At 38.8% G+C, this 23,463-nt stretch overlaps 2 protein-coding genes across 2 annotated transcripts in view; one reads left to right on the top strand and one right to left on the bottom strand.

Annotated features, from left to right (window-relative positions):
- Positions 1-8,262: 8,262 nt before the first annotated feature.
- On the bottom strand, positions 8,263-10,565 carry LOC125780587 (GTPase IMAP family member 7-like). The gene is made up of 2 exons (XM_049462968.1): positions 10,535-10,565; positions 8,263-9,346 (listed from the first exon to the last, which is right to left on the bottom strand). Exons 1-2 carry the CDS (start codon positions 10,563-10,565, stop codon positions 8,511-8,513), a joined length of 867 nt encoding a protein of 288 aa, XP_049318925.1. The 3' UTR covers positions 8,263-8,510.
- A 279-nt stretch (positions 10,566-10,844) lies between these two features.
- LOC125780586 (interferon-induced very large GTPase 1-like) overlaps positions 10,845-23,463 on the top strand; it is a 31,843-nt gene continuing 19,224 nt past the window's right edge. Inside the window, exon 1 of the mRNA XM_049462967.1 lies at positions 10,845-10,860. Coding sequence (XP_049318924.1) covers positions 10,845-10,860 — 16 coding nt within the window. The remainder of the gene's footprint in view (positions 10,861-23,463) is intronic.

The raw sequence follows: 23,463 nt of genomic DNA, 5'->3' as shown, positions 1-23,463 counted from the left end.
TTAGGGCAGTTGGAACGATATCTTTGATTTGTTTAAGTATCACTGATCATGATGGACACTTATTATTTTGAATTATTTTGGAGGCACGCTAGCATGGGGTGTTGTAAAAATATTTTTTATTTAAATAAGTAATTTATGCATTTGAAACAATATTGACTGTCAATTTGCACTAACCCATGAAAGTACTGTGTATAGACATTAGTTTGTGTATTCTTTCTAAATTTAAATGGAGGTTTAAATTAAAAGTGGATATGATGAAAGAAAAAAACATTTTATTTTATATTAACAATTATTTTTATATATAAGTAATAAGGAAATCCCACCTACTAACCTATGCCAGTGGAAATCGATCAACTCAGATTGACTACTGGATGATACGCAAGCTCGTGGTCGATGTAAAAGCCATACCATCTGACAACGTCACCCCACAGCATCGTCCCCTCGTCATAGACTTGCGGTTGAACATTGGGCAACATCAACGAGTACGTACAAGTGGACCTACCCACATTAAATGGTGGCAACTAAACGAGCACAAAAGTCAATTAAAGATGGCCCTCCATCAACTAAAAGTCAACGCCGGCATGCCGGTGGCTGACCTATGGCACAGTGTGGCCAGCCAGATAAAAGAAGCCGCCTGCGAGATACTTGGGCAGACAAAAGCAGGAAAGCGACTGAGGAATACCAAGATTACCGTACAAAGAAATTGGCAGCAAAGCAAGTAGTGGCTGAAGCCAAGGCGGCTCATTACGATCAGTTGTATGCTGACCTTAACACGCCTGGTGGAGCGAATAAGATCTACCGCCTCACCAACTCTCAACACCACACAACACAGGATATAGCCCAGATCAAATGCATCAAAAGTGACGATCATCGGATACTACAAGACCCAACCGCAATCCTTTAGCGCTGGAGAGAACACTTCTCGAGCATCTGCAACACTGAATTTTCACATCCACCGACCATTAGTGCAGACCCCATACCTGGACCTGTACCATACATCAGCGAAGCTAAGGTAGCCTCTGCCGTCAGGAAGATGAAAAACGGAAAGGCAACAGGCCCTAATGACATTCTAGCAGAAGTGTGGAAGTTGCTTGGTCAAGATGGAGCTGCCATCCTTACTAACCTATTTAACAGGATTACCACTGACGGCAATGTTCCAGACCCCTGGTGGACCAGTACGAAGGCCCATCTGGAAGGGCAAAGGCGACATTGCTGACTGTTCCAACTACCGCCCAATCCGCCTTCTATGTTACTCCATGAAAATATTCGAACGAGTACTAGACACTCACCTCAGGACGATCGTCCCCATCACGCTGAACCAATGCGGATTCGTAAAGGGCAGCAGCACGACGGATGCAATCCACGCGGCCCGCCTGATTCAGGAAAAGCACCACGAAAAGAACAAGTCAGTACATATGACGTTCCTAGATCTGGAAAAGGCATTTGATCGCGTGCCTCATGAACTCATTTGGCATGCCCTTAGATCACACAACTTCTCTGAAGTCTATGTGACCTGCGTACAATTTCTCTACACCAACATCACCAGTACTGTCCGCTGGCCATCTGGAACATCGCCGCCCTTCCCGATTACTGTTTGCGTCCACCAGGGCTCGGCCCTCTTGCCTCTTCTGTTTATCCTCTGCATGGATACAATCACCACCGACCTACAAAACCCGCACCCATGGTCGCTATTGTTCGCTGACAAAGCCAGTGACACAAGGGTTGATGTGCAACGACAAGTCCCGCCTCGACAACTATGGGCTGCGGCTGAACATCAAGAAGACTGATTATATCCGCCTCAAAGCCAAGGTATACAAAACCATCATATGTCCAGTGGCACTGTATGGAAATAAATGCTGGCCAGCAACAGCAAAACAAGAACAAGCCATGCATGCCATGGAAATGCGGATGCTACGATGGACCCTGGGCATCTCACGCCTTGATCATGTCAGAAATAAAGACATATACGAAAAAATAAGAGTCGCACCAATCACAGACAAGATGCGGGAGGCTCGACTATGATGGTATGGACATGTGGTACGTAGTGATGAAAACTCTGTGGCGAAATCAGCAATGCGGTTAAGCCCCTAAGGACACCGACCACACGGACGACCAAAACAGCGCTGGCTGGACAAAATAAAAGCAGAAAGACGCCCTGGATCGAGCAGCAGACCCTGCAACTGTGCAGGATAAACGCTAGGATGATGATAAGTAATATGAGTAATAAAATAATAAATTAATACATTAAGTGTATAAACCCTGAGGGCAGTATTAGACGTTATTCTGGTGTAATTTTCTTGTAATCTGACGTCATGACCAACATTCAACCTGAAATTAATAGTCGTGGTGCGCCAGCCTAGAGACGCCCTGATGACAACAAAGCTTAATCCCCATTGGATAGAAGATGACTCTTTTTATTATTTACATTATCATATCTAGTAGCAAGACAGTTTTTCATGCAGCATTCAACATATTTGTTCATAATCAGCATTTTATATCATATCGCAATATAACAAAGCTCAATTGATATACATTTTTACTGTTTTCAAACATTTTGAACTGCTCTTATTAATGTATTTAAAAGCACTACATAACTATTACACTGAGATCTACTTTTCTTTCCTTTTATATTTTTTTATTTATTTATGCACTATACAATTAAAGGTGTGTAAATGAGCATGATGTATTTATTTCCAAGAACAGAAAAGCTGGTCTGCAGTAACAAAACAATGTTCTAAAGCTGATTGTATTATGTGTGATTCATCTTGAGTGTCTGAAAATCTACTTTTCTGTGTCTGAAGAACAGACTTTTTAATAATGCACAATTCAATCCTATTATTCATTTAGTGCTACACAATACTAATCTGTAACATGCCAGTATCTTTTGTGATCACAACTCAAGTACATACCAACTACGTTTTCTAGTTTTTTTTACTGCACACGAAACATTGCGATGCATTACATGTATGTGAATAATTACTGATACACAGACTTATTACATATTTTTAAATATTTAAAAAGTTCATACAGTGCAGAAAACCCCTACAGTATGTAACCACGAATGCATTTGTTTTGCTCTGTACAGATCATGACTAAGTGATGCTGATGAACAGTAAAATTAAGGGCTATATTGCTGCCATCAGGCTGATCAAGACCTCTGCTCTTATATGATGAAGTGGATAAATACATGCAATACTGCCTTCTAAACCTTACACTACTATATACACAAGCAGAGTGAAATGCAGACCAATATGTAACTAATGTAATTGATAAAATGATCAGGATGTATCATCAAATATTAAGGAAACATGTTGAGTGAAAGCACTGGCAGCTGGCCACGAGGTTGGAAGGAGATAGCTAGAAGCTAAAAGAGCTGGCGCTCCCTCGCTTAGGGGCACAACCCCGTCGACCGCGGCGCTCCCTCGTGTAAAATACAGTCAATATGACGCTAAATACGGGTAATAAAAGAGTTTAGAAATGCTGTATTTCTCCTCTCGATCGTACTCTAAGTTTTCTGCCTCTCCTACTAGTCTAAACTTTGTGTAGAATTCAGCCTGCTGAATTTGGCAAGCGAGGGATTTTCATGGCTGGGGGAGGGGTGGGCGGGGCAGACTACTCTCTGTATTGTTTTGGAATTGGACTGCTGTAGCCATTTCACACACTCGCTCGCAGTTCCAACAGAATGTATATAGAATATAAAAAAAATAGTTTTATTTTTAATACATGATCAGTTAAGCAGACAATTCCTAATACTACTTAAATAAGCACTACTTTAAGTACTTTAAACTTTGTTGACAAATTTAGGGTAAACTTTGTTTAAGATAAAACACCGAATTTGAACACACTTAAACATTTAAAGGTACATTCTATAGGAATTTAGAGCGAGCGTGTGAATAGTCACAGCAGTCCAATTTCAAAAACCACACAGAGCAGTCTGCCCCGCCCACCCCTCCCTAGCCATGAAAATACCTTGGGTTGCCAAATTCAGTAGGCTGAATCTACACTATGTACACAAATTTTAGACTAGTAGTTTAGAGCAGCAGGCGGAGACAGAGGACAAAACTGACACAAAACTCCAGGACGGAGTGAACACTTAAAATAGGAGTGTACTGCTGAAGCCCTGCGGACAAGAGCTGCCAGTGCTCAACATGTTTCCTTAATATCTGATGATACATCCTGAAGTTTCTAATACAATAAAAAGAAAGTTCGAATTTACAATATGATTATGAATGGGTAAATATCAAATAACTGATCTAAATATTAAAATTCATTTTTTCCCCCTATTTTATTATTTATAAAACAGTTTCTACAAAATAATGACTAATTCAATGTAAATAAAGTGGAGAGCTTTTGTGAACGTTAATAAATTTTATTTTATACACTAATAGATAGAACCTTGCTAAAGCACATTAAAAATTTTATTCACCATCAAATAAGTTCTAGGTGTAGCTGAAGGATATTTAATACTTTCCAGTACTCCTGCTACTGCAAACTATTGCATTCTTATTTGGTCTCTGGTACTGCAATCAAGAACAGATATTTAGTCTTTATATCTAATATAAAATAATATCTGATAGAATTCTAAAAACAGAGAACCGGTCACCATTTTTAAAGGAAATAAAAATATTAAGTTATGGGTACAGTTTTAGTGGTTTTAGTAAAGCCCAGTTTCATTCGTTTTTTATTAGTATTTTGAACCACAATTCAGAAGCAATTTCTTTGATTGTCAATTGATTTGAAGTATATTTGTAATTATTTATTCTTTTGTCAGTTTTAGTTTTGGAGACCATTGTAGCTTTTTTTGTTTATGAACACGTGATGTATGGAAAAGTGGAAAGGGCAGTTTAAAAGAAAGTGGGGGAGGGGAGTAAAGACACGGAACTATCACAAAGTGATTTCACAAAGAGTGAAGAACTATCACAAAGGAAAAGGATGTCAAAGTGAAATATTCATGCCTGAGAGAAACTGATCAACAGTAAGATGCTGGCCATCAGGCCAAATGAGAATGTGGAAGAATACATGAACAACGGATTTCTAGACAACTCATTGCTGCAGTCTCTGTACACAAACAGAGTATAGGGTTTTCTAATTAAATTAACCTAAACAATTGGACTGGAAATGTACAGTTTTATTATTGATATTTGCTCTAAAACCACTTTAAAACAACAGAAAGATTTTGTAAATCTTTGTAAATAGAGTAAACTTAAAATCAAACGTAAGAATCAAATTGAAATAGACTAATACATTTAGTGTTTTACTTCATGTTAAATGATGAACTGATCAAGGTCAAAAGCCCAACCCCCAGCTGACTGCAGAGTGCAGTCGCCATTAACTGAGAGTAATATTTATAAACATCTTCAGCAGTGCTGTTCCTGGACCTGTGCTTCTGACTGCATATTCTCTGAGGTGTGTCTGATGATCAGATCTGATTCTGGATCTGCTGTTCTGTGTCGAGAACAAGCTTCTAACTATCACAAAATGGCCGTGACCACGAAGGACTTTTATCTAAGCGAGTTACTGATTTTGCAGATGTACTTTATTGTTTATAGCCTGTGGAAAAACTTTGCAGGTGTTTTGTGCTCATTAGCTAATTAGACACTTTTCACAATATTCAAAAAAAAGATACTGACCTTTGTGTTTTCATTATTTGTAAGCCACAATCATCAACATTAAAAGATTAAAATTCTATTTTATTCATTTAAATTAAGTAATTACATTTTTATTTTTATTTATTAAACATTTAAAACATAAAAAATACATGTTTGAAATAGATCACTCTGTGTGTAAAAAATAATGTTTTTTTATCACTTTTGAAAAAAAAAGAATAAATAAAATAAATGAACTCTTCTGGGATTTTTAATTTTTTTTTATATGTACCTGAAAGTTACACAAATACTAACAACCTTTTCTAGTTCCATCACTGCAGATTTTCCACTTCATTTAAGTGAAAACAATGATAATTACTGAGATTCAACCCACTTTCAAAGATTTATTTTATTTTTGAATGGGGGAAAATGGGCTTAAAATTTCCCTTTTTATACTTGATGTATTTATGACCTAATTAAGATCAAAAGCTAGCTGACATTAAGACACCATTATCTAAGAATAATATTCATAAAAAGAAACCCAGCAGTGCTATTCCTGGATCTGTAGTCCTGACTGTATAGTCTCTGAGGTGTGGAGAAGATCTGATCCTGGAACTGCTGCAAATACAGATGACTTACATCTAAATGAGTTAATGATTTGTACATGTTTTTTTTATAAAATTGTTAAATGTCTGTCATGATCATTTAATCAATGTTAATTTAATGATTTAACACTGTTAAATACTTTAACCTCAGTCCATCCAACATCAAAAAGGACCATCAAGTATAAACAGGAACAATCAAGTTGAATCGTTAAAGAAAATAAATCCACAGCAAAATACATTAAAATCACCCCACTTGAGGAATAAGGTCTAAGGAGCTGTCTAAGTGCTCCTTTTTCATTATTGGAGATTATTTCTATGTAGCTAATCTCTAGAATTTCACATGTATAACTCACATCACAACATTTGATTCTTAAATTGTTGAACAATGAATTTAGTCACAACATCAAAATGTAACATATGCCTGCATTTGTTGTTGGGTTGTAATACTTATGTTTTTGGATATTCTTGTCAAATGTCTAGCTATAGTTCCACCATGTGGCCATTCATGGACTCTTAATTTATGAACATACCTGATGCTTTTCCAAACCAAAATAACTGGTGTGAAAGTCCAACCAAAGGTTTTGGTCGGAATTGGCTGAACCATGGTCCTGTTAGTTTGCAGGTTTGCAGGCTAGTGTCATCCATTACACAATAAAAGAAAAAAAAAGAAGCAAATAACTGCTGTTCTGCTGAAATACAACTCCCTAGCAAGCTTCTTTGATCTTCTCACCAATATACAATGTGAAATCGAAACTAACTGGACCAAATGTACAAAGTGCATCAAAAACTTCAACCTTGGTTTGGACTTTGATTTTCAGGTATGAGAATGCCTTTATAACGCGTTTCAATTTAATAAACACAATTGAACAGTTTTCCCGCAGCACATTTACTGTTGTTTATTTTTTGTTAGTATTGTAATCTAGTTTAATATTACTGTTTAGCTCAATACATACACCAGTTGGCCATAACATTTCCACCACTGACAGATGAATTGAAAAACATGAATCATTTTCATCTACTGTAGCATTTGTCAAATAGTGAATGTTATATGGCAAGCCAACAGTCAGTTAGTGAAAGTAAAGACAGCTATTTAATTTTTAGATCAAATTAAAGATTTGTATTCCAATGCAGACAGTATGAACCTTTTGTCTGGTCAGTGTAATTTCACTTAAATAAAATTTTATGGTGACAGAAAATTTGTAAATTAAATGCTCTGATCACATAAAACAAATTCCTATAGACGCTATATGACGGTAAAAATCATTTGTTCAATGCTTTTTCAATGAGAATGCAAAATCACATGCTGCACACATTGCAAAGATGTGGCTGCAGAAAGAGGAGGGTAGATGTACTGGATTGGCCTAGCTGTAGTCCTTACCTTTTCTCAGTAGAGGCTTTCGAAACTTAATATCAGACAAAGACAACACCACATCTTAAGAGGTGTTTGCAGGAAGAATACATGATCTCTTTAGTACCATAACATATTTTCCATGTTCCAATTTGTTTTTTGTAGGTCTAAAATGCTGGAATAGGTGTATATTAACGAATGACATGTGAGCAGATAAAACATGAAATATATTGAGTTCATACTGTGCATACTGTCATACATAAGATAAAAGTTAAAATGTATTTAAATTTTTTCTTTTTTTCAGATTTGCGGTTGAGTTTAATACATAATTTATAAATATAATTTAAAATGCTAACGTTGTTCAGAGATTGGGGAATTAGCATTGACAGAAATGTTATTTGTTGTTTGCCATAAATCATTAAAATTAAGAAATTTACTGACGTGATTCCTTTTTAAAAATATTTTAGTACTTTGCAGATTTGCACATTTATTTACAGTAAATTGATTTTAACATTTAAAAATTTAAAGACTACATTGATAGACACAGTAAAGATGCATTCTGTAATAACTCCAAAGGTAGGGCGATAGTGGATCACAATGGGTTCTGTTCTAGTTTATTTTCTCTCACTGCTTTCAGAATTGTATATATTATACATTTAAATTATGTACAAACATTGCTTAGCTTCACAGCAGTTTACAAGCAGTAGCCCCATTCATCAACATAAATTTCATTTTTTTTTTTTTACAAAAAAAAAAAAAAAAAAAAAGGCTGGAACAGCTTCCTCTATAGATATAGCTGCCACTGTTCTCAAATGTCAGAATGTTTGAAAAAACTCAATGAGTTTAAATGAACAGAGCAACACAAATACAAGGCCATAAATCATTATAAAAGACATATTGTGCTAAACTGAACACATGTGACTGTAGATACAGATTTGGTTAAATAACAAGGAGAGGAAAATGCTGCCCATATTACTGTTGTTTACATTGCTCTGTGACTTTTCTGAACTGAGGAAATTTCTTCAACTTGATCTCTCTCACTGCTCTTTCCCTCAGCTCCAGTTGCAGTTTATTTATTTCCTTGTCTTTGGCTCTAACCTGTTTGTCTAACTCACTCCTCAGCTCGTTCTCTCTCTCTTGAACTGCTCTTTCCACATTCTGACTGAATTCGTTTCTCAACTCCTGCTCTCTCTCCTGAATCGCTCTTTCCACATTCTCATACATCTCATTGGTGTAGCAGCCCCCTTCACTTTCCAACACCATTTCATCAATTTTTTCGATCAGTCTGATGACCTGAAACCGATCTGCCATGTTTTCATTGTTAAAGACACAATAACGGCCACCACACTTCTTCACCACCTGATTCAGGGCATCTCCTGCCACTGCCAAATACTCCTCTATGGTCTGTTGTTTCAGCTGGTCCCCCCAAGTAAAGATAATGATGGTGTATTTGGGGGCCTTTTCTCCAAAGATCCACTGCAGTCTCTTCACCGTCTCATTTTCCTCTTCAGTGAATCGACCCAGCGACAGCACCAGGAGGAAGACGTGAGGTCCAGGGCAGGACAGTGCGATACACTCAACCAGCCTGTTTATTACTGATGATTCTGTCAGGTCAGTATCAAACAGCCCAGGAGTGTCAATCACAGACACTTTTCTGCCTTCAACTTCTCCTTTTACCTTTATACAGTCTTTGGTCACTGACTGAGCAGAACATGCTACATGAAAGACCTCCTTGTCCAAGATGGTGTTCCCAGTAGAGCTCTTACCCACACCAGTCTTCCCCATCATCACAATCCTCAGATCAGACACTGAAGACAGAGCAGAAATGATAAGAAACTAATTTATTCAAATGCTTATCTATGTATATATATTATATTTTACTTAAATATAAAAAGTATATCTTCATTTCAGTAGTTTGTTAACTTTTAAACATAATCAGAAAATGACACAACTTAATAATTTGCATTGTGTAAACATTTTATGATAAACTGTTCAAACAGTTAAAAAAACAAACTCCAATTGAACTTTAAAGGAAGTTCCTTTACACTTCTTTCCACGTATAGTTAAGATTTTTTTCTTCTACTGTAAAGATGCAATGTTTTTGAATGACACTGACAATATAAATAACTACTACTGATGCAATTTGAAATTTGTTTACTGACTAACTTGTGTTTGTTCTTATTTAATCATTAGTTATTTTATATGTCTCTTTTACAAATAAATGTAAACATTATAAAAACATTCACTAACACAAAAATGTAAGATTTTGTTCAATTTTCAAGTGTATATATATATATATATATATATATATATATATATATATATGCTTACACATATTTACAAACACACACATACATGGTCACTGTCACACTGCCATTCTTCATATTAATAGCTTTATTGTCCATTATATTATATTAAATTATGTCCATCTCACAGTTCCTTTTCTCGCATTAATCGATAAAAATGGTCAGAAAAGACTTGGTAGCATCTTTTTACGCGGATTTGCATTTATAGTTAAGATTTTGACCATAGATACAATGTTTTTGAAAGACATTTACGATATAAATAGTTACTACTTATGCAAGAAGCTTGTGTAAAAATTTAATTATTCGTTATTTTAGTTTAATTATATATTTACATATGAATTAATTGTGTTCAAGGCGAAACTTACTGAAAGGAGGTTCATGTATGCTGTCAGCGTCTCCTGGCTTTTTGTCATCTGTATGGAGACAAATATTGTCTAGTAAAAAAATCAAGTAAACATAAATAAACCGTGGATAAATATAGAAGATCGAGAAAGATTAATATATGAAGGGATAAAAAACAGAAGGATATCGTGTCATTTAGGGTTTTTTTAAATCGAAAGTAATAGCTGAAAGATCTGCGTATGGGCGAGTTGTGTTGTCTTTATTATGAACGTTTTAATCAGGATATGAATCACAAAACCTCTTCATAAGAGCGTAAAGATGAACAACAAAAATAACATGATCACTCACCAAGATCAGAGACTTCTTGTTTTGCAGCCATTTTTGGGTAAGAACATTTAAGGTGGACTGTGGAGTGGTGTTGTGGATCTGTTTCTTTCACTTCTGAATCTGCGCAGACTCTGCGGCGCTCTTCTAAAGTACTTCCTGATTTCGAAAGTTTACGTGGTCTTGCCTGTCGGCCGCACCGCCGCGTCGCAGTTTAATCTGCGTTTGTACACTTTATAACAGAATGGTTTTAACGGACCGTTGACAACGACCGTGATGAGTCCGGCAGGTGAAGTCCGTCGCTGGAAGTCTTGAACCGCCCCAGTTTACAGCGATGGCAGACGTTCACAGTAAGTAACTTACAGTATATGCCAGCCTGGCAGCGACATGACCTACAACTTCCTGAGTCCTGTGCTATTGCAGTGTTTGATTTGTCAGACAATGCTTACCTCGACTTTTGGCTACCTAAGATATATCACTGCCATTCTAACACTCTTTCAGGAAAAATAAATTAATTTTAAAATATTCTTTGTTCAAAAATAAGGAACATTTGCTGTAACAAATGTCTATCAAATACAGAGACATGTTATATTTCATCATTTTACGATGGGTTTTTTTTTTGGTTTGCATTTGTGCTTAGTTAGAAAAAATGACTTAGTAGGCAAAGAGTGTCATTTAATGTTCTCAGAGACATTTTGGTGAGATTGGCTGGATATTTTTTTGGGTAACATCATCATCATCATCATCATCATCATCATCATGAAAACTAATCAGTTAGAGTTGTATTGTAGAGGCCTCACATAGGAACAGCCTGTTCTTTGTGTAAATTTGCTGTGTTGTTTAGTAACATGTACACATTTTTAATTAGTCAAATAAATAGTAAATATATTAAATATAGTAAATGAAGTGAAATAATGTAAATGTACAGCTATTCTAGATGCAGAGCAAGTCATTTTTATTTTTGTAAAATGTACACTTTTTAATTGACTTGTAATCAAACTGAACTTCCCTGTTTTTGACAATTATGAACTGTAAAAAAATATATATTTTCTGTCAGCAGGGCAGATAATTCACCATTTTGTAACTTACCATTTTTTTTTTACAGTGTATAGAAATTAAGGCAATAATGTCAGACAGGTTGTCAAATTTGCAGCCATAGTTTGTGCTATAGAGACCAGAGGTAGAGTCAAACTCACCTGTTAATTTCGTAGGCTTTTCCAAACAAACCCTTTTAGACTGTCTTCATTAAGTGAACTTGACAGCCTAAAATACCAGGGACAAAGCACATCTGGGGCGACGCGTCGACATAATCGACGTCATCGATTACGAAAATACATCGCATAACGTGCGTCGGCGCGTCGTAAACATGGCGGCGCCTGTGGAGAGCATTAGAGGTTAGATCGGGCCCAAAAATTCCAACTGGCTGTTTTCGGGCTGTTTTAATGAGCGAAATATGATCAGAATTATGTTAATTAACACGGTAACATAGAAGCATAGAACTATTATTTAATTAAAATGATTTTTAAGAACAGCTAAACACAGTTCTGCAAGTCAAACGCGGAGGAGTTCACGTGCGAGAGACACAGAGAGAGAGAGAGAGAGATTTGCTTGTTCTGGTGAGAGCTACTCACAGGTGAAGGTTCTCTTTGATCTCCTCGTGCTCATATTCTAGTCCCATACATAATTCTGCAGCTCCCTCAGTGTTTTCTGCCGTATTTTGCGGCTAGCGCGAGCGCTTACAACTGACACCGCGGACCGCGAGGTGCCGCCGCGTTTGTGCCGAATCCGACTCTCTGCTGAATCTGACTCCCGCTTCGCGGACAGAATCGGCACAACACCCCCGCTGTAGAACTGCGGTAGTGAAAACAGCGCTTATAAATAAATTAGTTTAGTTTCACTTTCAGTTTTCGTTATTTTTTTTAAAAAATAAAAATATAATTAAAAAACAGACGCCTACATCTCGGACTATTTTCTGGAGCCCGGGTCGGATTTACGGGCGGGCCTCGGGTCATGTCGGGTTCGGGCAGAGAATCTAAGCTCTAGAGAGCATGGACTCCGGAGAGCAATCTCCAGCTACAAAAAAACGCCAGCGGGCATCTAAAGTTTGGGAGCATTTCACGCAAAAGGGCAACAATGTGGTCCTCTGCCATATGTGCAAAAGGAGCACTTGAAGCGCAAACATCCAGGAGCACTATGTCAACAGGGTCACACAGTAAGTTACCGTTTACATCAGGGTCTCCGCGGGTGTCCTTAAAAAGACTTAAGGCTGTCTACCAAAGGTTTTAAACCTGCCACAGGCATAAATTATTCATTTTTGGTTTATATTTGTGCATGGCATTTCGCAGTTTCCAGAAACAGTAGCATTATTCATAAGTTCAGGTGTTTAGCTAAGCTAGCTGCCTTAAGTTATTTTAGCTAGCGCCGTCGGCGCTGCAGTGTCACACCGTTTTCTGTCACCGTCGGAATTTTGTGACCAGTGCTCACGGTTATGAGCGTTCATTGGCAAAACGGAAGCTTTCTATACCTACACCTTACCCTCAGCCCTAAACTGAACCGTTTTGGCCAGTCGGGGTAAACATTAGAAACGAACACGTTTCGAATCGGCCAGTGCACCGGTCTGCTGAGAACTAATTGCCAGTGGTCACAAAATCTAGCGGTCACAGACAACAGTGCAACACACGGTTGTGGTGTATGGGAGCTTATCCATTTTTAGCGTTATAGATCTAAACGTGTTGTACATGTAAGTGATTATAAGTGTGGGGTGTGGTTTAGTAGGCTTGTGTTGTTGTTGTTATTATATATAAATATAGTAATTTATCGTTTGCTTTAAAACGTAAAATAATAATTATTTAAATATGTTTCTCAATGAATAGATTAGTCGACTAATCGAAAAAAATAATTGTTAGAATAATCGTTTAAAAAATAATTGTTAGGGACAGCCCTACTAAATACCCAGTGTGTCTCGTAAAAATAATATTTCAATAATAAAAGTGTAGTTCTTGTATTTTATTACAACGAGAACACTGACTGAGACTGAGAGTAGGAATACTCCAAGTCAGTACTTCTAACTACACCAGCATTAGATGAATAACAACTAATAAGAACATGTTTACCATTTTACACTAACTGACCAACTGTTGGAATTAGACACTGGATAATTGGAAAGAGAGAGAGGAATAAGATAGAAGTTGATATCTCATTGAAACCTATTGAACTGGGTGTAGATCAGGGCCATGCAGAGACCTTTGGTGGGGCAGGTGCTTAAAGTCAATAGGGGACACATGGAGCACAAATTTGAAACACAGTACAGAAACATACCTTACAATATAACTGGTTGATTTGTAGAAACCCATATTCATAAAAAATGTAATCATGGAATCACAACATACCATATTATTGTCCACATCTCATATCTTTGTAAGGGGGCAAATGTAGCCTATATCTATAATCTATTTGTATCTGATGGTGTATATTGGACAGTGACATTTACTTTTTAAGACATATACTGTAGAGCTACAAATTTGCCCCATGGTATTGATTCATAATATGCTCTTTATTAGTAATACTGCTGAAAATAAAGTACAAATATTTTTTATAGAAATCATGTATTTAAATGTATTTGTGCTTGACTATCCACTTTGTACAAGACAGCAATAAATATAAAAGTTATATATTTTATATTTACGCATATTAATGCATTATAAAATTATTAAATCGAATTTTATTGAACAAACCTCCCGACGATAACAGTATATTTTTCAAAAATAAAAAAGACTCAAAATCACTGTTCCAAATGATTATGCACAGCAGAGTTTCAAAACATTTTATATGTTGTAAAAAACTGAAAAATTTCATTTGTTGAATTTGCAGCATTAGGAGGATTTCACATTCACTGAAATCAAAAGCTCTTTCAATGAAAAACATCCTAACAGGCCAAGTTACATGTTAACATAGGAAACCTTCTTTAATAGTTTCTGCTTGAATGTCTTTGCATGATGTCAGAATTGCCTCCCAGAGCTGCTGTTTTGATGTGAACTGCCTCCCACCATCATAGATCTTTAGCTTAATGATACTCCAAAGGTTCTCTATAGGGTTGAGGTCAGGGAAAGATGGTGGCCACACCATGAGTTCCTTTCTTTTTATGCCAATGACACAGAGGTATTCTCTGCAGCATGAGATGGTGCATTGAGTTCGTTCCGGAAGTCTATATACTTTGCTGAGGCCATTTTTACACCTTCAGGGACCCTAAAGGAGCTATTAGCTCTCTCCCCATGATTCAGGCCCAAAACATGACTCCGCCCCTCCTTTCTGACGCCGCAGCCTTGTTGGGACATGGTGTCCATCCACAACCATCCACTACTATCCATCTGGATCATCCTGGGTTTCACGACACTTATCAGTAAACAAGATTGTTTGGAAATGACTCTTCATGTATGTCTGCATCCACTGTAACCGTTTCTGCTTGTGAGCTCTGGTTAGGGGAGGCCGAATAGAAGGTTTATGCACCACAGCAAGCCTTTGAAGGATCTACACCTTAAGGTTCGCAGGAATCCAGAGGGACCAGCAGCTTAAAAATTAACATATTTTGATAAATTTCATTATTTTCTGTACTGATTATGTACTGATAAAAATTAGACTTTCATATATTGTATATTCATTACACACAACTGAAGTAGTTCAAGCCTTTTATTGTTTTAATATTGATAAAAAAAACAAAAATCCCTGTCTCAAAAAAATATCATATTTCATCCGACCAATAAAAGAAAAGTATCAAATAATTATTTTCAGTTATGCACTCAATACTTGGTCGGGAATCCTTTTGCAGTAATGACTGCTTGAATGCGGCGTGGCATGGAGGCAATCAGCCTGTGGCACTGCTGAGGTGTTATGGAGGCCCAGGATGCTTCGATAGCAGCCTTAAGCTCATCCAGTGTATTGGGTCTTGCGTCTCTCAACTTTTTTTCACAATATCCCACAGATTCTCTATGGGGTTCAGGTCAGGAGAGTTGGCAGGCCAATTGAGCACAGTTACACCATTTACCAGTGGTTTTGGCACTGTGAGCAGGTGCCAGGTTGTGCTGAAAAATGAAATCTTCATCTCTATAAAGCTTTTCAGCACATGAAGTGCTCCAAAATCTCCTGATAGCTAGCTGCATTGACCCTGCCCCTGATAAAACACAATGGACCAACACCAGCAGCTGACATGGCACCCCAGACCATCACTGACTGTGGGTAATTGACACTGGACTTCAGGCATTTTGGCATTTCCTTCTCCCCAGTTTTCCTCCAGACTCTGGCACCTTGATTTCCGAATGACATGCAAAATTTGCTTTCATCCGAAAAAAGTACTTTGGACCACTGAGCAACAGTCCAGTGCTGCTTCTCTGTAGCCCAGGTCAGGTGCTTCTGCCGCTGTTTCTGGTTCAAAAATGGTTTGACCTGGGAAATGCGGCACCTGTAGCCCATTTCCTGCACACGCCTGTGCACGGTGGCTCTGGATGTTTCTACTCCAGACTCAGTCCACTGCTTCCGCAGGTCCCCCAAGGTCTGGAATCAGCCCTTCTCCACAACCTTCCTCAGGGTCTGGGCCTCTTCTCGTTGTGCAGCGTTTTCTGCCACACTTTTTCCTTCCCACAGACTTCCCACTGAGGTGCCTTGATACAGCACTCTGGGAACAGCCTATTCGATCAGAAATTTTTGTGTCTTGCTTGAGGGTGTCAATGATGGCCTTCTGGACAGCAGTCAGGTCGACAGTCTTACCCATGATTGCGGTTTTGAGTAATCAACCAGGCTGGGAGTTTTTAAAAGCCTCAGGAATTCTTTGCAGGTGTTTAGAGTTAATTCGTTGATTCAGATGATTAGGTTAGGTAGCTCGTTTAGAGAACCTTTTCATGATATACTGTAGTGGATTAAACAGAGGATTCCTGCATCGCTTGGACACACACACACACACACACACACACACACACACACATACTACCCCCACTTTATGGTCTATAAGGAACTTCAACCCCCAGAACACTCTAAAAGCCTTGGAGTTATCTTTTTCAAACAGCCTTAAATTTCAAAATGACATTTCCTGACTATTTCTTCACTCAGCCTCGCTCGAGAACCCTAAATGCAAGTCAGGGTAAACATTTTTAAATTCTTTTTTGACATTCCTTCAGACGCTGTCAGTCGTAAATCTGGATTTAGGACCGTTAATGTTTAAACATCTGGAACTGTGCACAATTGTGGTTTTGCCAACAGCACAATCACCAGGACAAGGACGGGACTACGGGACTTGAGAGAGGGTTCAAAACTTAATGAATGCCTTGGAAATTGTAAATTCACCAAATATATTATACCAATTTAGGGGTTTGTGCTTTCTGCAACCACTTAGAAATAAGATTCATGAAGTTAAAATGAATGCTCTTAGCTTGGAAATTACATTCCCAACACCAACTTCACCAACTTCCCCCACGGTCGTAAATTCCGACGACAGCCGCTTATCTAAACACAGCAGAGGGGAGGAATTTCTCACTAAGAAGATTTTGCTTAAAATACATATATATTGACTATATAAAAAAGGTGTTTTATAGAATGTTTACTAAATAATGGTATATGTGTCTGGTATATGGTATATGTGTTTGGATGTGTCCTGATTGAATTCTCCTACACATTCAAGTCTGAATCAACAAGGTTTAATTAGCATTTGATAATATAGCTTTATTTGGTTATCAGTGTGGTTTAATCATGTATTTTCTTTTAAGTGATTTAATTGGGTTTAAATAATATCATGACTCTTGATCTCTTTCTGACAGAGTACCATCCATCATTGTATTTCTAAGATTATCTTGAGTATTACAAAACTGTTTGTGGGCAATATATATATATTACATTTATTGTGATTCAATTGTAAGATTGTGTTTCCTGAATTTATCATCACAAACTGATATGCTGAAAAATGTATTTTGATCCACTGTTTAGTTGAGTTTTCTTTTGGTTGGGTCTATTAGAAAAATAGACCACTAGCTGAAGCATGTTGACCATGTGAGGAGGGGGGGTTTATGGCCCTTTGTGAATCCCCACCAAAGTTTGAAATTGCTCCTAGACCAATCAAAACACAGACACTTGGGCCACAGAGCCAATCGGAGCTCAAGGGCCAAACAGGCCACAGAGTCTAACAGTTTTTTCCGGAGTCCAGTAGAGTTGCCAGTTGAGTTTTGGGAGTTCAGGTCAGAGCAGTTAGAGAAGGAGTTGGAGAAGATGAGTTGAGGAAAACAGTTAGAGGAGAGAGGTTAGGGAGCCCAGAGATGGATAAAGGATAGACTGTTAGTTTAGTCATCTTAAGTTAGTTTTCTTAGACTAGTGCATTTAATCTTCAAGTATATTAATATTAGCTATCCTAGTTAAAATATCTAAGGTTATTTTACAATCTACGAAGCCAAGCATTATTCCATCTAAGTTTAGCTAAAGTACAGCTGAAAAGGAGATCCGCCAGATCCAACCCAGAAACCTGCGGTCCGGAGGCCACCAGCAAGCCAGCTGAGAGCGAAGGGATTTCCCTGTGGGTTCTCATGGGGCTCCGTGCTGACACAGGAAGTCAAGCCACCCTGCAGACCGGCTCACGTGATCCTTTTTCGGGGTGAAGCCTCAGACGACCAACCCAGGCGGACTCACCAAGGCCCACTTCAACAACTCAGAGTAAGGCAGAGCTGGGTTTAATCTTTCGGCAGATGGTGTCTGTTGGTCATGGTTTGGTCGGGTCTTTAATAGAGCGTCTTTAGTATAGATGACTCATTTTGAGTTGCTTGGTTGGAAATAAGAACTGGTTTCGTAGACTTAAAATGCCTTAGACCCTTATTTAGAAATATTCACTTAATAGTTCTATTAATCTTTATTCCTTTCATATCAGCATTATAACGTGTTTGTTGTTTATTTCTCATTTATCATTCTACACTATGATTTGATATCTAATGGCTACATTTATGACTTTTTAATGAATTATTTACTCATATCTGTGTGATTTAATAAATACTTTTATTTTACAAAACCTGTCATTTCAGTGTGTTTTTCTGGATAACTTGGTTATGAAAATTTCTGTCACCTGTAGAAACCACACCCTGAGATGTCTTGTGTTATTAATTAATTTGATTAATTAATTTATTAATTAATCTTATTAAATTAATTTAATAACTGGCGCCCAATTAAAAATATTTCAACATCTCAATTAGCACCAGGTATTAAACCACTGAGCCGCTACATAATTGGCTCGCCAACGTGGGGCAGGATTATATTCTTATTGGTTCTCCGCCGCGAGACCAGAATATATACACATTTCATAACCAGTTCCAGAAAATAGCGCTGTAAGTTGCAGAATAAAGTGTATTTTGTTGTTATTATTAAATGCGTTAGCTGCTGGCTAGCTGGCCTAGCTGGAGTTAACTGCATAAACCCAGCGTGTTAGAAACACACGCACATGTTCTACACGTGTTTTTGTTTACAATTCAGGACTGGCCAGTCCCCTGTGTGTGTGCGTGTCACGCGCACGCTCCCCTATGTGTCTAAATAACGTGTACAGTTGTGTGTGTGTGGTATGCGAGCGCTCTTGAAAACATTACGCTTATTTGTAAAATAAGCTCGGTTGACACACCGCCGTGTGTGGGTAACCTTAAACCCGGGTGTATATACGTGTATATACGTGTGTACTTACATAAAGTTCGAACTGTTTCCGGTAAAATAGACATATTTTGCCAGTGTTGATCTGATAAGGCCTTCGCGCAGCTTTGAGTCGCGGATCTCCGGCTCATCGACTCCGCGCTCCAGTTAAAACTGCCGGTTTTTGCGCGAAATCCGTAAAATCCTGCAGTACTGGACACTTCCACGTGCGTAAAAGAGTAGCTAACTTTTACGTAACACCACCCTGAGTGGCAGGAAGTCTATTGTGTGCGTGATTAAACTAACCACGCCAGGATGTAAATCCTCTTTGCTCATCTTGTGAAGTGTGTTGCTGCTGTGTTAAACTTTAGGACAGCCGTGCCCTTCTCCTCTGCTATTCACAGTCGACTGAGTCAGTCAAATCTGCTGACCAGGTCCCAGACCCAAGGGGCGGTCCTTAACGTGGCATCATCAGTGGGCGTGACCACTCCCACCAGTCGGCCTCTGCCACCATCTGGTGGACAGCCTGACTATTTACACTCAAAATCAAAGGGTGTTTTACTACCCCTCACCACTAGGGGGGGTACACTGCCACATCGCCATCTGGTGTTTGATTTGGGTAACTGCATACAGTGCAGAAAGGTGCATCTCATTTGTTTGACCACCAGAGGGAGCCACTTAGCCACATAGCTGTGTCGCCACCTGGTGTTGTACTTGTGTAATTGCTATCATCCTGTAGAGTACATTTAGTGTTTCTGTCGCCAGAGGGTGCCAATTTCAAACAAACTTTTTGTTAAGTTAATAAAGGGAATTTGCATTGTGGTTGGGTTAAATGGTATGTGAATAAGTAAACAAATAACTGCATTCATTTAATCGGTTAATATTAAATAGTTAAATTTAAGTTTCAGGTCTGCTCTCTCAAACATTACTCTTTATGTTACATTGAACCAAGCTAAATAGCTATCTCCATTGGGTAACTAATCACAACATAAATTAATTAACTGGTCATTTTAATCAATTTGATTAAGTAAAGTTAATTAAATTTTTGTTAATTAATTATTTTCAATTTAATTCAACCATCTTCAAATAAATTAAGATTAATTATTGATCGATTAAGATCAATTATTAATAACTGATTGAAATTAATTAATTAATTAACCATTAAAAAAAAAAAAAAAAAAAAAAAAAAAAAAAAAAAAAAAAAAACCTATCCAGTTATCAGTTACTCAACCATATACCCAGCACACCTGTGCTTAATACATAGTTAAATTCTCCCATCCTGTACATAGTTAATAACTATACTCATATTTAGACATACTGTGTATAGTGGCCTACAGTTACTAAACTGTTCACTAGCATCACTGACAACAAATCTAACTATTCTTTCAAAATTAATCTACTAATTGTAACCTTAGGTCACCCACTTTTACAGATTTTCTTCTTAGAAAAGGCACAAGGCTAATTAACTCGTACATAAAATAAACTTGTTTGTCACCAAAATTGTTTGATTCCACGTGCTTTACGTAAATCAAAATGTGTGTCACTGAAAAAGCTCTTTTAGAGCTTACAGCTGGTTTACCCCCAGGACTTACCGTCCCAGTCCAACAAATGGACAGTGGGGGTCTCCATGCACTAATTGCCAAAAGCCTCAATGAGTGTGTATCTAAAATCCTTGAGGGCAAGCAACAAGTGGATCCGATTTCCCTAATACTGTGGAAACAACTGCTGTTGTCACAGGATCAACTTGCTGCTTCCTCCAAAACCATTCAAAATCTCCAAGCAGAGATTGTGACTTTAAATGATAGAGTTGCAGACCTAGAGAACAAAACTGTACAGTCTGAAATGAACCAAAGAGACCTCAAAACCGAAGTGCAGCTGCTTCAAAAGGAAGCCAACATAGCTACCCAACTTGCAGCTCAGTCACAGGAAAAACTAAAACATGCTATTGCAAGACAGGTTGAGCTACAAACTGAATTAGCACATGCTAACAATGCAGTCAAATTAACTCGAGACCAAACAGAGTTAACATTTGAGCTGATGATGGAGGGAGACTCCCCCATCAATCCAGCTGGTAAATCAGGAACCCCTGGGGTTCCTGATCTTAAGCAACAACCATCCACAAATACATTCCCTCTAGTCTCCCTTAAAGGTGCTGAAGCGCCAGTAGAACCAAGGTTCACTCAGCGTTCCCAGCCACATGGGACCTCTGTGCAACCTCAAGCACCCTCTGATAGAGATTTGGACAAAATTGCGCGTAACATCCCACGCTTTGAACCAGAACCGGACGGTTCTAATGATGTCCACCAGTATCTTCGCGACATTGACTTCTTCTTACGCCGTTTCCCCAAGGCCACGGTAGATGATAAAATCTACCTCATTAGGGTGTCCTCTAGTCGGGAAGTTGGACGTTTCATTGAGCGCCAACCACCCCAGGTTAAGAGAGACTATCCTGCTCTTTGCAAGGCTTTGGAGAATGAGTTCTCCAACCACCTTGTTCAAACCGGCCTTGCTGCAGCTCTTGCAATAAAGCAGAGTCGCCAGGAAACACCCCTACAGTACTATCACCGCCTCAGGCACGCTTATTTCGGCTATAGAAATGAGCCTGGAATGGAGGAAGAGGAAGTTTTCAAAACATTGTTCGTGAGAAACCTCCATCCCTCCACCAGTCACTCTTTTGGAGTCGCAGCCTGCCCTCGTACGCTAACAAGCCGGCAGCTGCGTGATTTGGCTCTCAGAGGATTTGCTAAGTTCCAACAAAACATTAATAAAAAATCAGAGTCAAATGACGTCCTGATAATTAATGAGCAGTCCTCCCACGTCAAGCAAAAAGGGGCACACAAGGCTCCAATGCCACCTAAGACCCAGTTAAACCACAAGAACCAGAGAGTGTTCCACTCTTGGCGTCGCTCGTCCCTACATTGGGCCAAGCAAAGTGACCAAAAGCCCTCCTATCGAAGGAAAGGTAGGATAAAACGCAGTTGGAATGGCAAACACTCACAGCACCAGGCTCGAGCACAGAGCTCCAGCAAACTTCAATCTCCGCTCAGGAGAAAGAGCCCAAAGCACCACAAACGTTGGTGTCCACCTAAAGGGCACAAGCATGAGACATATCCAACTAACCTGAGCACTAAAGACGGCAGTCTGCTCAGACAATTTCGTGACGAAATACGCAAGCAGGACAATGCTGAATCTGAATTCTTGCCAATTGTCCATGCTCCAGATCAACCTGCTTGGGGGGGTGCGAAATCCATCCACTCCAATGCAGCCTTGGTTGTACAGCCAGACGCTGAAGACAACCACACTGAGGAAGCTCCTTCCCTCAGCCTGGAGGATCCACCACCTAAACAATTCTTGGGTTTCTTAACCAAGAAAGGTTCAACACCAAAATTCTACCTAGCCACCTGGCTGGAAGATGTGTTCGGGTATGATGCTCTTTTGGACACGGGGTCAGACATTTCTTTAATGTCAAATTCACTTTTTGACCAGGTGAGGGCGACAGCCCGCCGAAACAACAAAGAGATACCTCTGAAAAAGTGTGCTCTTCACCTTCAACCATATTCGCACACTGGTATCACTCTGCATTCTGCAGCCCTGGTGCACGTTGCCATCGGTCCAATGAGCCTCACCCATCCAATTCACATTTCTCCATTGGAGAACGTCCCATTGCTCTTTGGCAAAGACCTCCTTGACCGGTTCAAACCATTGATTGACTTTCAGCATCATAGAATCTGGGCACAGGTTTGCGAACCCCTGCCCTGTCCTAAGGCACAGGATAGAGTTCAATGCTATCATGTTGCTAGCAACATTGAGCCACACAAGCTCATTGAGCCTTCAAATTCCACGGAAATCAATGAGAAGCTCACAGTCAGGATTCTGAAACCACCATCTTCAGAGTCCCCTAGCATGACTCTAAAACAAAACACCTGTTCATGGGCATTGACTCCCTCTACGGCTGTAGATGAGTACAACCCAAAAGCTGGAAAGTCATTCACTCTTAACACAACGGTCAACGGTGAAATCTTTGTTCCATGGGCTGACAAGTCAGCTGTTCACAGAACACCTGCAGGTTCCTTGCCACGGACTAACTGTGATCCTCTGTTCGTGCACCAAAAGGATTGTTCTCTTCTTGTTCCTGCAACAGTGGTTCCAGACAAACACAGTCCCTTGGATTCTTATGAATGTAAAAACATTCCCACCATCTACACAGATGGATGTGCTTTTCGGAATGCTCAAATCAAATGGAAAGTTAACATGACAATTGGTGCATGTGGCAACACTTCTTTCAGAACACTGGCATTTCAACTTGATCCACT

This window comes from Astyanax mexicanus, chromosome 13 (genome assembly GCF_023375975.1).
Source record: "Astyanax mexicanus isolate ESR-SI-001 chromosome 13, AstMex3_surface, whole genome shotgun sequence".
NCBI lineage: Eukaryota > Metazoa > Chordata > Actinopteri > Characiformes > Acestrorhamphidae > Astyanax > Astyanax mexicanus.
Note: the sequence above shows the minus strand (reverse complement) of the source record. Positions and strands in the feature narration are given on the sequence as shown.